General features: G+C 42.0%; 1 protein-coding gene across 5 annotated transcripts in view; it reads left to right on the top strand.

The window, feature by feature from the left end:
* Nucleotides 1-15,944, top strand: part of tenm3 (teneurin transmembrane protein 3) — a 1,636,378-nt gene that overhangs the window by 1,421,779 nt on the left and 198,655 nt on the right. For all 5 annotated transcript variants that reach the window (XM_059974311.1, XM_059974313.1, XM_059974312.1 and 2 more), the window contains one exon: nucleotides 7,048-7,170. In XM_059974311.1, the coding sequence (XP_059830294.1) occupies nucleotides 7,048-7,170 (123 nt within the window). The remainder of the gene's footprint in view (nucleotides 1-7,047; nucleotides 7,171-15,944) is intronic.

Genomic DNA, 15,944 nt, shown 5'->3' on the forward strand with positions numbered 1-15,944 from the left:
TGGGAAATTGGAACAGGCATGTAAACTTCATGCCTAGGATCAGATGTGATCATAATGACATCACAGATCCCACAAGGTCCTTCTCTACACTTGCTGGAATGAATTTGAGCTTGTATATCCAAATGGTGACTGTCATGGAACAATTTCAATTGAACGAGTGACACGTTGTATTAATGGAGACAAGTCTTCAACTGGAACGTAAATTATGTTTCTCTTTAAAGAGAAGCTGTTTGATTTGCTCAGTGCTTTCAGATTTTATTTCAGCGTTCCAACATCTGTAGTTGTTCTTTAAAAAAAAATGTACTTTGTATTGTGCTGCTTTTACCCCATTATTTAAAGGTAAATTCTGCTGCCATCAGGAATTTGGAATGGGTAGCTTTGGAGCTGACTGAAAGGTCTGCTTCAGCTAAAAGTGAATGATGCCTCCAGCACTCTGCTACTGCAGTGTGCCCCAAGATGTGCGTCAGTGGTGACACCACAGGCAACAGTCAGTCAGTAATCTGGGGGCAGGAGGCAAAGACATGCCAGTTGCAAAGATCCTGCTCCCAGAGATCCCACATCCAACCTGGACATTTTTGTTAAGCAATTTAATCACATCTTCAGGCTTTCCAAGAGATATACCAAATACATCTAGAAAACATTCAGCAATACTGATATTCCTTGGGTTTCAGTTCAGGTAGGGTTTGCTGTGGTTCTCAAATTCCTTGCTACAGGATCTTTCCTACTGACAACAACAGATGTCTTACTATCTGCAGGCATCAGGGAGGAGCCTGGCGAACTGCATCTAAAACAGTTCATTTTCTTCAGTTTCAAAGAGAACTTTATTACACGCCGTCTTTCTACTCATTTGCCACAAGAGTTCCTACTAATGACCTAAAGCATTTGGCAAATGAAAGGCTATGCAAGAGAAAAGGAAGCACAAGATTCATCTTGGAGTAGGTTAAAAGGCTCGCACAGCATTGTGGGCTGAAAGATCTGTACTGTTCTATGTTCAGTGTTCTCTGTAAGGGCTACCTGACACCAGTCTGGAGCCTAATCTCAGCTGCTCTAGGCTACCATAATTAAGCTGCAGAAGCTGCTACATTTTCTGTGGAAAGCATCACTGCTCTTGAGAAGATTGTTTGCACGGTGCCTGAATCAAGCAAGTTGGTTTGCTGATCCTTAGGTGAACACTTGAATCACCAAAGTACAGAAGGTCACATGATAGTCAGATTAGATTCTGTGGACCAAAGAGCTAGTTTCCATTCTGAAGTATTCTTTGACTCAAGTTTTCACTCATGCACTCAAACCTCTGGGATCTGACTTCAGTCAAGCAGTTTTTAAAGCAGCAACTATGACATAGTTTATGGATGCCTCCCTCCATTTACCAGCTTTATGATCAAAATCGGGGGATCCCAACCTAGAGTCTATGGATCTCTCGCTTAATGGTATTAGTCCACGATATAAAAAAGATTGGGAACCCCTGGTCTCTCTTCTCTCCAGGGTGCCAGAGCCTTTTGCTGTTCCATTGTTTGGTCAATTTAAACGCTGGCCAAGACCTAAAAGACAGGGTTTCAGGATCCTAGGCCAGAGCCTGGTTTGCTCGCTCTCCGCAAAGGTTAATCCTCTCTCCATGGCACTGAGGCTATGAAGACTGCGTGGCTGCCATGCTCCGTGCTTGCGAATGTGATGAACTGATAAGTGAGGCTTTAGGCCTACTCCGGGCTGCTTCAGGGTTCGGATCTGAGGACTCAATTTGGATCAAAACATTGTTATTCACTTTTTTTTCCTTCCTCTTGTACATCAGTGGTTGGTCTTTTTATTTCTTTAATTTGGCTCTAACATTTCCGGTTTTGTGGCTATCTGTAAGCAAACACATCTCAAGGTTGTATAATTTATACATTCTTTGATAATAAATTTTCTTTGTATCTTGAATCTAAATCTTTGACTTATGTTCAAAGTTGCTAGCGTATAAACAACACACCCCCAATTACCTGGGGGTGCAACTGGATGACAGATTTGAGTGGAGCACCAATACAGAGGCTATATCCAAGAAGGGGCAGAGTTGCCTCTATTCTTGAGGAGACTCAGGTCCTTTGGTATATGTAGGCCTCTCCTTCACATGTTCTACCAGTCTGTTATCGCCAATACAATCTTCTACGCAGTGGTGTGCGGGGGCAATGGCATGAACAAGGGTGATGCCAACAGGCTCAATAAAATGATTAGAAAGGCTGGCTGTCTTAAAGGAGTCACATTGGAGGCTGTGGTAGAACAAAGGACCCTATGGAAAGTCCTGGCAATTCTGAAAAATTTTTCTTATCCTCTGCATGCCGCCTTGGCTGAACAGAAGAACACTTTTCGTAATAGAGTAAGACAACTACGCTGCTACATGAGGTCATTCTTACCCTCGGCCAATAGGCTCTATGATAAGTCAACCTATGGGTGGGGAAGTGATGGTCCCTTCCTGATAGACTGTTTGAGGTAACTTACTTTTTATTCTTTCTTACTTTTCTTCTAATATTGTTGTATATCTTCACTCTTGTAATGCTACTGTGACACTGTAATTTCCTTTGGGATCAATCTCTCTATTCTCTTGCTAGTCAGTAGGAGGGGCCAATGCTTAACTGAGAAGGACTCTGTAGTCGAGAGAAGGCCATTCCGCAGAAAGAGAGCAGTGGTTACCCTAGAAAGAAATGCTGACTTGCTTGTCAAGTCAATGTTGCCAAAGAGGAACCAAGCTGGCATTGATTCCTTGATCTTCTTTTGCAGCAGGGATGTGTAATTTGGAGAGGAGAAGATTTGGAGAGGAATGTTAATGAAAATGAATTCTGAATAAAATGACCAGAGAGCACAAAATTATTTGTTTGTCAAACCTCTCAGGTGCACTCTGCCCACGATAAATTTGCGAACTTTGTCACTAGTGCTGAGCAGCAGATCCCATGGACTTCAAGAACATTGTCTCTTGCAAGCCAAGTGATATTTTTTTTCCCTTTGGCCTGTGCTGATTGATAATGTAGCATTAATAACAATTGCCATGACAGCTCTTAATCTTCATAATTTTTTTTCCTCGTTTAAGGATTTCCAGTGTTCTTTGAGTTTAATTTTCCTTAGGGTGCAATAAAAATATGGTAAAGATATATAACATACATAAAAAAACAAAATCTCTTATGCTGCATTTTTAGACAATAGTGCATCCATGCCAGATCCATAATGCATTACCTGTAGCTAAGAAGTCTCTTTATTTATGGTTCAAACTCAGTGGGATAATGCAAGGATCCTGTTTCTTGGAAGCAGCACAGAATGTAGTAATAGTCTGAAAACTTGCTCGATGACTCGCCTGCTATCAGCCAGGAAGCATATGAACTCAGCAGGAGGCTTGAGATAAAGGCTAATTTATGGAGAATTATGCATGCATAATCACACAAAAGCCCCAGAAGGGGTGAACATGACTATGCATCTTCGCTTCTGTGTGCTTCATCTTCATTTCTTGTTTTGATTATAGCATTCTGAATATTTTGCAAGTTTTGCTTCCTGCTTCGCTCAAAGCTTTCTAAGCCACATGTTGTGCTTTGTATGAAATCCTGTCAGATTTAATATGGGACATGAAAGTAAGCCGGTAACCGTATGTTAGTTATTCATAAGCTCCGAATATGCACACAGACTGTTGCACAACAAAAAAAATCCTAGTATGTCATTTAGCATTAAATTAATTTGACCCTTTTGTGCTTGATACTAAATCTTTTCATCAGATGCCGCATTTATCTGTCATCAACATGCAAATGACTTGGCTGAAGATCATCTGGCAATGTGCCACATGTGTTTTTTTTCTTAACTGTTTTTTCCCCAGGCACAGGGATGTTTCTACTTGTGGTTCATCCTGCATTCAACTGCCCACAATGTGGTCTCGGTGGCACCAGGGAGACCAAATATAGATTGAGTGACCATTTAGTAGAGCGCCCCTTTTTAATTAGCAAGACGGTCCCCAGACTTCCATCTGCCTGATTCTTTTTATGCCTCCCTCTGCCTTCCCTCTCTGCAGGACCCTATGCCTTTCCATGAACTTCAAGAAGATTAGAGGAAAGCACTTTATTGTTTTACTGCACATATTACAGATTCAACTCTGAGTTCAAACATTTCAGCTAATGCCTCTGCAGGTTTCACCTTCTTTACATCCATCTTTTGTTTGTGCTTAATTTGGCCGTTTTCTATTTTACTCTATCAGCCTTTTCTGTAATGGACCTCTCCTTCTTTAATATAAATGCACACATCATCCTTCACTCTTGACTCTTCTTCCTGCCTCCCCAGATTTCCTACGTCTATCTATGTATAAAAGCTATCTTCTGAATTTATATTTTCTTTATTATTGTGTTTATTTTTAGCTGCATCAGATCCAGAGTAACAATTATTTTGTTGCCCTTTACTCTTGCGTACTGGAAATGACACTAAAAAATCTTGCCTTGAAACTTGTTAGACAGCAGAGTGGTGCAGCAAATAGGGCCACCACCTTGCCGCACCAGAGACCCTGATTCCCTCCTGACCTTGGAAGCTGTCTATGTAGAGATCGTACATTCTCTCTGTGACCGTGTGGGATCCCTCATGTAGATTGTATGTTTCCCTGTGACTGTGCGAGATTCCTCATGTAGAGGTTGTATGTTCTCCCTGCGACTGTACAGGTTTCCTCTGAGTGTTCTGGCTGCTTCCCATATCCCAAAGATGCGTGGGTTGGTAGGTTGATTTTCCATACTGGGTAGTTGAGTGGTTGAACCTGGGGAAATGATAAGAATGTGGGCAAAAATAGAAATACTGTAGGGTCAGTATAAATGGTTGGCATTGATTTGGTGGACTAAATGGTCTTTCTTCATGAGGTGTTGCTCATTGACACAATTAGATTTCTTTCAGGAAGAGTATATACCATTTGGAAAGCAGATAAGTGATATTTCTTCCCTTTTGGTTAAACCTGAGCTAACTGTACTTCAGTATGAATCATAGAACCCTCACCCTAATGCAGACGGCACAGAAACAGGCACCTCCTCCCCCCCCCCCATCGTATCCACTCTGACATCAGCACTATCTATAGTATATTCATTACGTTTACCAGCACTTGATCTGCAGCCTTCAGTGCTCTGGTGATGAGTTGCACATTGAGGTACCCTCATGACTAATCAGGATGTGTCTAGACCTTAGCCTCACTACCACCTTGTGCACTTGGATTCCTTGATTTCCTTACTTGCAAACCCTAGTCAATTCAGATTGGCAACATTATTCTCCACAATCTCCATCAGCACAGTTGCACTACAACTGTGTTCTTAGCATCCCGCTCTACACGCTTAACACTTATAACTTTGTGGCTAAGCACAGATTCATTGCCATATTCAAGTTTGCTGATGACACCACTGTCATAGGCCAAAACAAAGGTGGCAATGAATCAGCATATAGGAGGGAGATTGAAAACCTCGTACTCAATGTCAGCAAGACCAAGGAGTTGATTATTGACTTCAAGAGGAGGAAACTGGAGGTCCATGAGTCAGACCTCAATATAGGTGGAGAGGGTCAACGACTTTCAACTCCTTGGTGTTATCATTTTGGAGGATATGTCCTGGGAACAGTACGTAAATAAAATTATGTAGAAAGCACGGCAGTGACTCTACCCCCATAGGAGATTGCAAAGATCTGGCATGACATCTAAAATTTTGACAAACTTCTGTAAATGGGTGGTGGAGATTATATTGTCTGGCTGCATCACAGCCTGGTATGGAAACACCAATGCCCTTGAGTGGAAAATCCTACAAAAAAACAGTGAATACGGCCCAGTCCATCATGGGTAAAGCCCTCTCCGTCACTGAGCACATCTATGCAGAGCATTGTCACAGGAAAGCAGCATTTATTATCAGTGACCCCCACCACCTAGACACTCTACTTGCTGCTGCCATCAGGAAGAAGATACAGGAGCCTTAGAAGTCACGTCACCAGATTCCGGAGTAGTTATTACCCCTCAACCATCAGGGTCTTGAACCAAAGGGGGATAACTTCACCTGTTCAACCATTGAAATGGACCCACAACCTATAGACTCACTTTCAAATACTCTTCATCTCATGTTCTCAGTATTTATTGTTTATTGATTTATTTTTTTTATAATTATCATTATTTCTTTTTTTCCTATTTGCAGTTTGTTTGTCTTTTGCACATTGGTTCAACACGCAGTTAGTGCGGTCTTTCACTGATTCTATTATGGGTTTATTGTGTATGCCCACAAGAAAATGAATCTCAGGTGACATGTATGTACTTTGATAATAAGTTTACTTTGAACTTTTTCAACTTTTGAACTATCTAGTACTGTGAGACTACCTTCGTCTAGCACCTACCTAGGCTATATTTTCAAGTTTTCAACAATGTCTGAGTGGAAAAATTTCTTTTTCTGATCCTTTCTGAACCTCTTATCCCTTACTTTAAATCTGTGCTCTTTAGCTTGAAAAGCATCTGCTATGACAAAGTATATCCTGCCCTTCATTATTTATTTTGTCTGAGTTGAAGATGCAGTGTGGAATTGGCCCGTCCAGCTTAATGAGCCTCACCAATAGCAACCCATGTATATAAACCGAGCTAATCACCAATTTATCAGTACACCTTTAGAATATGAGAGGAAATCGCAGGACCCAGAGGAACCCACATGGGGAGGGCATACAAACTTCTTGCAGATGGTGTCAGAGTTGAACTCTGAGCTCTGACGTTCTGAGCTGTAATAGCGTTGCGCTATCTACTATGTTACAGTGAGCCTACAAGGCACTCCCCCTCGGCTCCAGGCGAAGGAAGCCCATCCACTGTTCATATAATGCCAGACATGTTGATACAAGCTCAAGACTGCTAATTACCTTGAGAGAATTGAGGGGGCAATGAGGGAAAAAATTGAGCATTTTTTGTTTGCTCTTTGTGTCACACATGCCTAAGAGTTGTCATCACCTTTACACTGGCAGAAAGTCACAAGAATTCCAGATACTGTTTGATCCAAGCTGTCTTGCTTTCAAGTATTTCCAGACCTTGAACTTTCTCTTTGTTTTCTGTTTCATCAGCAATGCACCTCCTCGGCCTGAATTGGCAGTTGCAGCAGATTGATAACTATACATTTGAAAATGGAAAAGTGAAGACTGAGACGTCACCGACCAATGTCTTGACTGCGACTTCAGGTGACGGGGGTAAGAAATTAGTATTTCATAAACAACACAAAGGATAACCCAAGTTCACAGCACAGAGGCATTGGAATTGGTTTATTATTGAAACATGTACTGAAGTACAGTGAAAAGCTTGTATTACATACTATTCATGCAGGTGAGATCATTATCAGAATCAAGATTAATATCACTAGCATATGTTGTGAAATTTCTACTTTTGCGGCAGCAGTGCATTGTAGTGCATAATAATAAAACACCTATCAAATACAATAAGTATATATCTTAAAACATTAAATAAATAGCACAAAAAGAGAGGAAAATTGTTCATGGGTTCACTGTCCATTCAAAAATCTGATGGTGGAGGGGAAGAAGACGTTCTTGAAAAGTTGAGTGTGTACCTTTGAGCTCCTGTACCTATTCCTTGATGGTAGCAATGAGAAGAGGGTATGTCCTGGATGCTAGAGGTCCTCGATGATGGATGCCATCTTTCTGAGGCATCACCTTTTGACAGTATCTTTGATGCTGGGGAGAATAGTGCCCATGATGGAGCTGGCTGAGTTTACAACTTTCTGCAGCTTTTTCTGATTCTCTGCAGTTGCCCCTCCATACCAGGTGGTGATGCTGTCTGTGGTATATATGTAGAAATTTGCAAGTGTCATTAGTGATATATCAAGTTCCCTCAAACTCCTGATGAAATATAGCCACTGACATGCCTTCTTTGTAATGGCATCAATATGTTGGGCCCAGGATAGATCCTCAGAGATGGTGACACCCAGGAACTTGAAACTGCTCACTCTTTCACTGCTGATCCCTAAATGAGGACAGATGTGTATTTCCTCAACTTCCGCTTCCTGAAGTCCACAATCAATTCCTTGGTCTTACTGATGTTGAGTGCAAGGTTGATGTTGCAACATCACTCAACCAGCTGATCTGTCTTGCTCCTGTGTGCCTCCTCATACCATCTGAAATTCCACCAACAATAGTCATGTCATCAGCAAATTCATAGATGGTGATTGAGCTGTGCCGTGCCACACAATTGTGTGTGTAGGGAGAGTAGAGCAGTGGGCTAAGCACGCATCCTTGAGATGCACCAGTGTTGATTGTCAATGAGGTGATGTTACTTCTGACCCGCACAGACTGTAGTCTGATGAGGAAGTCAAGGATCCAGTTGCAGAGGGAGGTACTGAGGACCAGTTTTTGGAGCTTGTTGTAGAACTGATGGTATGTTTGTGTTGAACACTGAGCTGTGTACTCAATAAACAGCCAGCCTGACATATTGTCCAGGTGATGCAAGGCCGAATGGAGAGCTGGTGCTATTGTATCTGCTGCAGACCTACTGTGGCGGTAGGCAAATTGCAGTGGATCCAGGTTCGTGCTTAGTCAGGAGTTGATTCTAGTCATGGCCAACCTCTCAAAGCTCTTCATCACAGCAGATATGAGTGCAACTGTCTTCTTGGGCACTGGTATAAGGCCGTGAAGCAGCTGGGAACATCTGAATGCAGCAAGGAGAGACTGAAGATGTCCTTGAACAGTCCTGTCGGACTGAAGATGTCTTTTAACACGCTCACTTTGGTGGTGGTGGTGGGGGGTGGGGGGGGGATGCTGCAAACTGAGATTCGCGTCAATGGGGAAGGGGAAAAAGGAACGAGTCTCGAAGAAAGGACAGAGGAGGGCCGGAGTCGGGAAATTTCAAGAAGAGATGTACCAGGTACACCATCAGAGTCTGCTGCTTTGTGAGAGTTCATCCTCTTGAAAGACGTTCTGATGTTGGCCCTTGTGGCAGAGATTACGGGGTCACCAGATGCTGCAGGGATTTGCGGAGATGTAGTCTTATTCTCACTTTCAAAGCATACATAAAAGGCAATGAGCTCCCCTGGGAGTGCAGCACCACAGCCACTCATGATATTACCTTTTGCTTTATAGGATGTAATGGCCTGCAAACCCTGCCACAGCTGATGTGCATCAATTCCATCTCTAACCTCAGTTGGAACTGAGTTTTTTATTTGCTCTTAAAATAGCCTCCCATGGGTCATACTGAACTTCTTGTGTAGTCCTGGATCACCAGTCTTGAACGGCACACATCCAGCCCTCAGCACACTATGAATTTCCTGGTTTATCCATAGCTTTTAATTTGGGTATGTCCATATGTTCTCAAAGGCACACACTCATCCACACAGGTCTTGATGAAGTCAGTGACAATTTTGGCATATTCATTCAGATTTGAAGATAAATTCCTGAATATTGTCTAGTCCACCAACTCAAGGCACCTTCTAGGTCCTGACCACTGCTGCTCTGGTCTTTAGTCTCTGCCTAGTTACTGGGAGTTGAAGTACAGCCAGGTGATTGGACTTTCCAAAGTGCGGGCAGGGGATGGCATGACAAGTGTTCTTGATGTTGGTATATCAGTGGTCAAGTGTATTGGCTCCTCTGGCTCCACAGGTAATATGTTGGTGGTAGTTGTTCATACAAGGGGTGATTGATAAGTTCTTAGCCTAAGGTAGAAGGAGATGAGTTATTAACTTCAAACTTTCTGCATAATCACTGAAAGAGTTGACCTGCATGTGCATGTAGCGAGAGCTGTATAACTCATCTCCTTCCACCTTAGGCCACAAACTTATCAGTCACTCCTGCTGTGGATATTTTCTGTAAGTCCAAGATCCGTATGCTTCACGACCGCTGGACTAAGTGTGTAAATGTAGGAGGGGACTATGTTGAAAAAGAATTGTGCTAGGTTTTCTAAAATTGACTCCTTCTACCTTAGGCCACAAACTTAACAATCACCCCAGTAGATTTTCTTCAAGGTGGACTGATTCAAATACCCTGCATTGATAGAGAAAATATCAGGATGCACTGTTTCGTGCTTGCTCAGTACAGAGCTTAGTTCCTCCAGTGCCTGCCTGACGTTGGCCTGAGGTGGAATGTTGATGGCGGAAAACTCCCTTGCCAGATAAAAAGGTGAGCGTTTGACCACTAGATGTTCCAGATCGGGTGAGCAGAACTGCCACGTTTGTGCATCACAATGAATTATTCATAAAGGATACACCACCTCCTCTGCCTTTACACTGAGCTGTCCTGTCTTTGTGGAGAATGATGAAGGCATCTAGCTGCATTGCTGCACCTGAAATGGTGGGGGATAGCCATGTTTCCTCAAAGCAAAGTACAGAGCATTACACAATGCTTGAACAGAATGCAGAGTAAAGTATAACAGCTACAAAGAAAGCGCAGTGCAGGTAGACAATAAGGTGCAAGATCATAATGAAGTAGACTGCGAGATCAAGAGTCTATTCTACATAGCAGGAAGTCATAGAGTACAAGAAGTAATGGGTAGAAGAATTACTTTAAGTTTAAAAATTAGCTTTATTTGTCACATGTACAATGAAGCATACAGTGAAATATGTCATTTGCGTCAAATCAAATCAATGAAGAGCAGCCTGCAAGAGTCGCCATACTCCCAGCACCAACATATTAACCCAATTATCCATATGCCCACAACTCATTAACCCTAACCATACATCTTTGGAATGTGGGAGGAAGCCAGGGCACCAAGAGGGAACCCACAATTCACAGGGAGAACGTACAAACTCCTTACAGACAGCTGTGGGAATTGAACTCTGAACTTAGCTACTACTCCAATAATGTGCAACACACACACACACACACACACACACACACACACACACACAATCCTGGAAGAACTCAGCAGGTCGGGCAACATCTATAGAAGTGAATAAACAGGCCACATTCCAGATTGAGGCCTTTCTTCTGGACTGAAAAGGAAGGAACGATGCCAGAATAAAAAGGTGGAGGGAAGGGAAGAAGGCTTGCTGGAAGGTGATGGATGAAGTCAGGGTGGTGGGAAAGGTAAAGGGGTGATTAAGAAGGGACCTGATCATAGTGAGTGGACTATAGGAGAAATGGAAATGTACTGTAACACTGTAACGCTGACTAATACGCTACCATGTTGCCCCAACACCATTCCTCTGCCAGTTTCTTCTGCTGCAGAATTCTATAATTCTACAGTTCAGCTTCCCAGAGAGCTCCATTACATTGCCCTTCTGAAAGCATTGCTGTACCTGAATTTTAATCCTGTAGTCACACTTGGGCTCTGAAAAGGAACTTGAAGATATAATCTGATGACTCAAAATGCCTTTAAAGGAACCAATTTGACACTGTGATTGTATTACTTAGGAAAGGAAAATGAAGTAGCTAAGCTTTCTCCTCCTGATTAGAAATGTGTGTGTGCGTGTGTTGGGGTGGGGCTAGCTTGCGTGGTGGAACCTGTTAGGACAAATGGTCAGTTTCTTTACTCTTTGTTCTTTGTACTTGTTGTGGACATTCCGAGGGGATGTTTGTACCAATAATTCCAGAGGTAGCTGGAGTCCAGAACAGGTACATCCTGAAGACTACAAATAAAACCTGAAAACGCTGCACTCGACAGGTCAGGCTTTGGAAACAGAGACAGATAATGTTTCAGTTCCAATAGCTTCATGCTGCCCGACCGGCTGAGTACGTCCAGCAAGTTTTGTTTTTTATTTCAGACTGTCAGTGTGTGTAGGTTTTCTTTAATCTTTGTCATGAGAATTGACCAATGAGCTGAAACCGACCAGCATCCAAGACGCTCTGTACCAGCCATTATTAACCAGAACTTCTGTGAGGGATAAGGAATTAAATCTCTGTCAATAAGGACCACAATACACTACAATATAACAAAGATTTATTTCTAGAAGTGGCAGAGATTTGTAATTAATTTAAGATTACTCACGGATCCTCAGATGCTCTGCATGGCTTTGGGCTAGAACAGCAAAATGGCACAAACTAGTGAGCAGTTGGAAAAGATTGAACTAAGTACAACGTGTTAAATAGCTTCCTCTTCTGCTGTATCAATCAGGGCATGTCAACACTACAAATTGTGTAGAAAAGACGCTCCTCTCAATGCCTGGGAATTCTTAAATGTCACCTTGTGCACTATCTGCTGCAGAATGGAAGTCTTTTTTTAATTTAAAAATTAGAGCTACGAATCTAAATTAAGCCCATAGATCATAGGGCATGATATTATCAGATTTTCTCTGTTGAATGAGTAATTTGTGACGGTCCATCTTGATCTGCCCCCACTAAATAAATCTGTGATTACACTACTTTATTGTTACATTTGATCCTTGACATTTCTGTCTTGTTAGTTTTTATAAGCAGTCTCAATTATCTAACCCTATATTTGAAAGGCACTCTGAAGGTGTTCATTTCGCCCATATACAAGCCAGCTCATTGCAGTCAAGTCAATCCTAATGTCCTTAAATAGTAGGCTATTGAGCTGAACATTTTGGCATCAGTGATATTTTACTCATCAATTAGCCTTGTTGACATTTTATTATACTAAAAGCCTACTGTGTAATGATTTTTTCCACTAATAGCAATGTAAAATTTGATGCTTGATTGCTAGTATTTCTATAAAATTGCAAAATAATTTTATGTGAAAAGATAGGCAATCTTAACATTAGGCACATGTGAGAAAGAGAGAGAGAGAGAGAATGTGTGTGTGTGTGGGTGTGTGTCTGTGTGTGTGTGTGTGTGTGTGTGTGTGTGTGTGTAAAAATCTTTCTTTTACAGCAATGCACAGCCCCAGCATTTCAGACATCCCAGGGTGCATTTCTCTGCTGACTTGCCCTAGTTTGGGTGAAATAGCAACACCTGCTGCTTGCTTTCACCCACTGTCCCTCCTGGAATTGCCACCAGCTACTCTTGTTGCATCCATGTTCCATTGGAGTGGCTCTGAGCTGGCCTGTGGCCAGTCAGCGCATTTTCAGCTCCAAAGGCATGCCGTGCCTTGTCATTTGCCTTGGGCATGAATGAAGCTTACATCTGAGCATCAGTGCACTGTTTGCAAGCAATAGAATTTCGAGGCAGGAAGGTATTAAAGGGACAGGCCACTCGCAGGCACTACAAATGAGCAATAAAATAAAAATATATTTCTGTCATTATAAAGACCTTAAGAAAATGACAGAATTAGGCCATTTGGCCCATTGAGTCTGCTCTGCTATTTCATCATGGCTGATTCAATTTTCCTCTCAGCTGCAATCTCCTGCTTTCTCCCCATATCCCTTCATGCCCTGACTAATCAAGAATCCGTCAACCTCTGCCTTAAATATGCATAAAGACTTGGCCTCCACAGCCGTTTGTTCCAACAAATTTCACTGACTCACCACTCTGGCAAAAGAAATTCTTCCCCATCTCTGTTCTAAAAGGACTCCCCTCTATTCTGAGGTGTGTCCCCTGGTTTCTTCTGAATTCAAGTGAATACAGTCCGAGAGCCATCAAACCATTCAATTCTGGAATCATTTTTGTGAATTTCCTTTGAAACCCTGCATTGTCAGCACATTGCTTCTAAGGTAAGGGGCCCACAACTGCTCACAATACACCAAGTGAGACCTCACCAGTACTTCTTAAAGCCTCAGCATTACATCCTTGCTTTATGTTCTAGTCCACTTGAAATGAATGTTAACATTCGCATTTGCCTTCCTCACCACAGACTTAACCTGCAAATTAACCTTTAGGGAATCCTGCACAAGCACTGGCAATTTGCGCTCCAGATTTTTAAATTTTCTCTTCATTTAGAAAAGAGTCTACTCTTTTATTTCTTCTCTCAAAGGGCATGACCATACACTTCCTGACACCATTTCCCATTATCACTTCTTTGCCCATTCTCCTAATCTGACTAAGTCCTTTGGTAGTTCTCTATTTCCTCAAGAATACCTGTCCCTCCATCTATCTTTATAAACATCAGATGATATGAGAAATAGAGGAAGATGTACCTGTATACTGAAAATCCTCCCTATTAATAGACAAAACCTTGGTGCTTTATATTTTATTGAATCTAATATCTGAATGTGTGTTAATAGAGCTTATTCAGAAAAGGACAATGCAAGTATGCAACTACTTTTGATACTTGGAGATAAGGGTTGACTGTGTCAAACAGTCACCCAAGCTAATATTTCCTCAATCCTTAACCAGCAAAAAGCTAGAGAAACAATTTGATGGAAGGAAATCTGTCTTTGTTCCCAGTTAACTTTTGGAACAAACTTCACTTGTCAGTCCTTAAAATAAATAAACATTTCTCAGATATTTTTGGAAGATTTAATCATTTTGAATATTTAGAATACAGAGGCCAACAGGAACAAGTTGCAACCCATATATTTATTTGTGAATTTATTTTATTCTTGGTCATAGATTGAGTTTCCTTTATGGATTCAGCATGTGAGTTTTCCTCTTATTCTTCTCTGGTCCTCATTAACAATCGCTGGTCAAATTTCTTGCTGATTGTTTTCAGAGATAATGACTTGCAAATGTGACTTATCTCTGAAACCTCCCATGTAAATGGTGAAAACATAAAGGAAAGGAATTGGTTTCATCAATTTATGAGAGGGAATAATCATTTCATTTCCTTCACCAAGTTTCAGCTTTCTTGCCAGCATTGGAGATCTTGTCCGCTTCTGTCTCCAATGGGATGAATAATATCCAAGCTGCCGGCTCAGACAAACCACATCCTCGGATGAGGCATGGTTTCTGAGGCTGTTCCAGGGCAACTAATCCCCAGAATGGTTGGAAGTCTTGATTAGTGCTATTCCCATGGCAACAGTCCAGGATGTGCAGATATATAACTCTAGAGCGACTGGAGTAGGACATCTTTCTAGAATGAACCCTCCAGTAGGCAAGCGGATTGATAGAATGGAAAGATCCAAGAAATGTAAAATTCTGGTGTGGAAGGAATAAACTTTGGAGTAAAATATGTCTCTTAAAATTTCCTTCCCCTATAACTTGTTGCATCCAATTATTTTTGGGTGTTTCATGCAAAATATTTTGGATTTGCTCTTTCGGTATTCTATAACCATAGTGATAACTGTTAAATCAACTGCATCATGCTTCTGTAAAATTCTGCTGGAGCTGCAGACAGTTACAGTCATACTCACAGAACCTGGCCCTTCAGCCAGAATCCACACAAACTATCAAACATCCATTTATAAGACTAGCTTTTTTGTCACAAGTATATTGAAACATAGAGTGAACTGTGTTGTTGGAATCAAATCAAATTTGGAGGATTGTCCTGGGCAAGCCTGCACGTTGTCATGCTTCTGCCACCAACATAGAATGCCCAAACCTCACCTACCCTAAGTATGCATCTTAGGAATGTGGGAGGAAACCAGAGCACCCGCAGCAAACCCATGTGGTCATGGGAAGGACGTAAATCTCCCGCAGCAAGAGTTGAACCCCAATCAGTGATCGCTGGTTCTATGATAGTGTTACAATAAACACTACATTACCGGCCCATCCCTTTTGCCTTGATTTACCCTAATCAAAATCCACCAGATTTTTTTTCTCTCCCCACAGTCCCCTGTACTTACCTCCAAGATTCTACCAGTCATCTCTTCACAGCAGGGGCAATTTACAGTGGGCAGTTAACCTGCCAACTTGCTCCACCCTGGTGGAAAACCCTTGCAGGACAATATGCAAGCAACAATAAACCAGGTGGCCAAGAGTGATCAACACAGCAGACCCATTGAAATAGCAAAGTCAGAATTGGGATGGAGACCACATCAGGAGAAAAGTAATCGATGTTTGCAAGGCCTCTCCAGCCCTGGGTTGTGGCGTACCACAGCTGCAAGTGTTGCACTGAGAAGTACCTGAGTGTTGCCACGATAACCCAATCGTCTTTGGCCGCTCTGCAGCCAAACAGTGTTACCACCGGCCTTTATCTGGTTTATGCTGCAGTTATGTGAAACACCCAAAAAGCAAAGGAGGCATTACTT

This window comes from Hypanus sabinus, chromosome 7 (genome assembly GCF_030144855.1).
Source record: "Hypanus sabinus isolate sHypSab1 chromosome 7, sHypSab1.hap1, whole genome shotgun sequence".
NCBI lineage: Eukaryota > Metazoa > Chordata > Chondrichthyes > Myliobatiformes > Dasyatidae > Hypanus > Hypanus sabinus.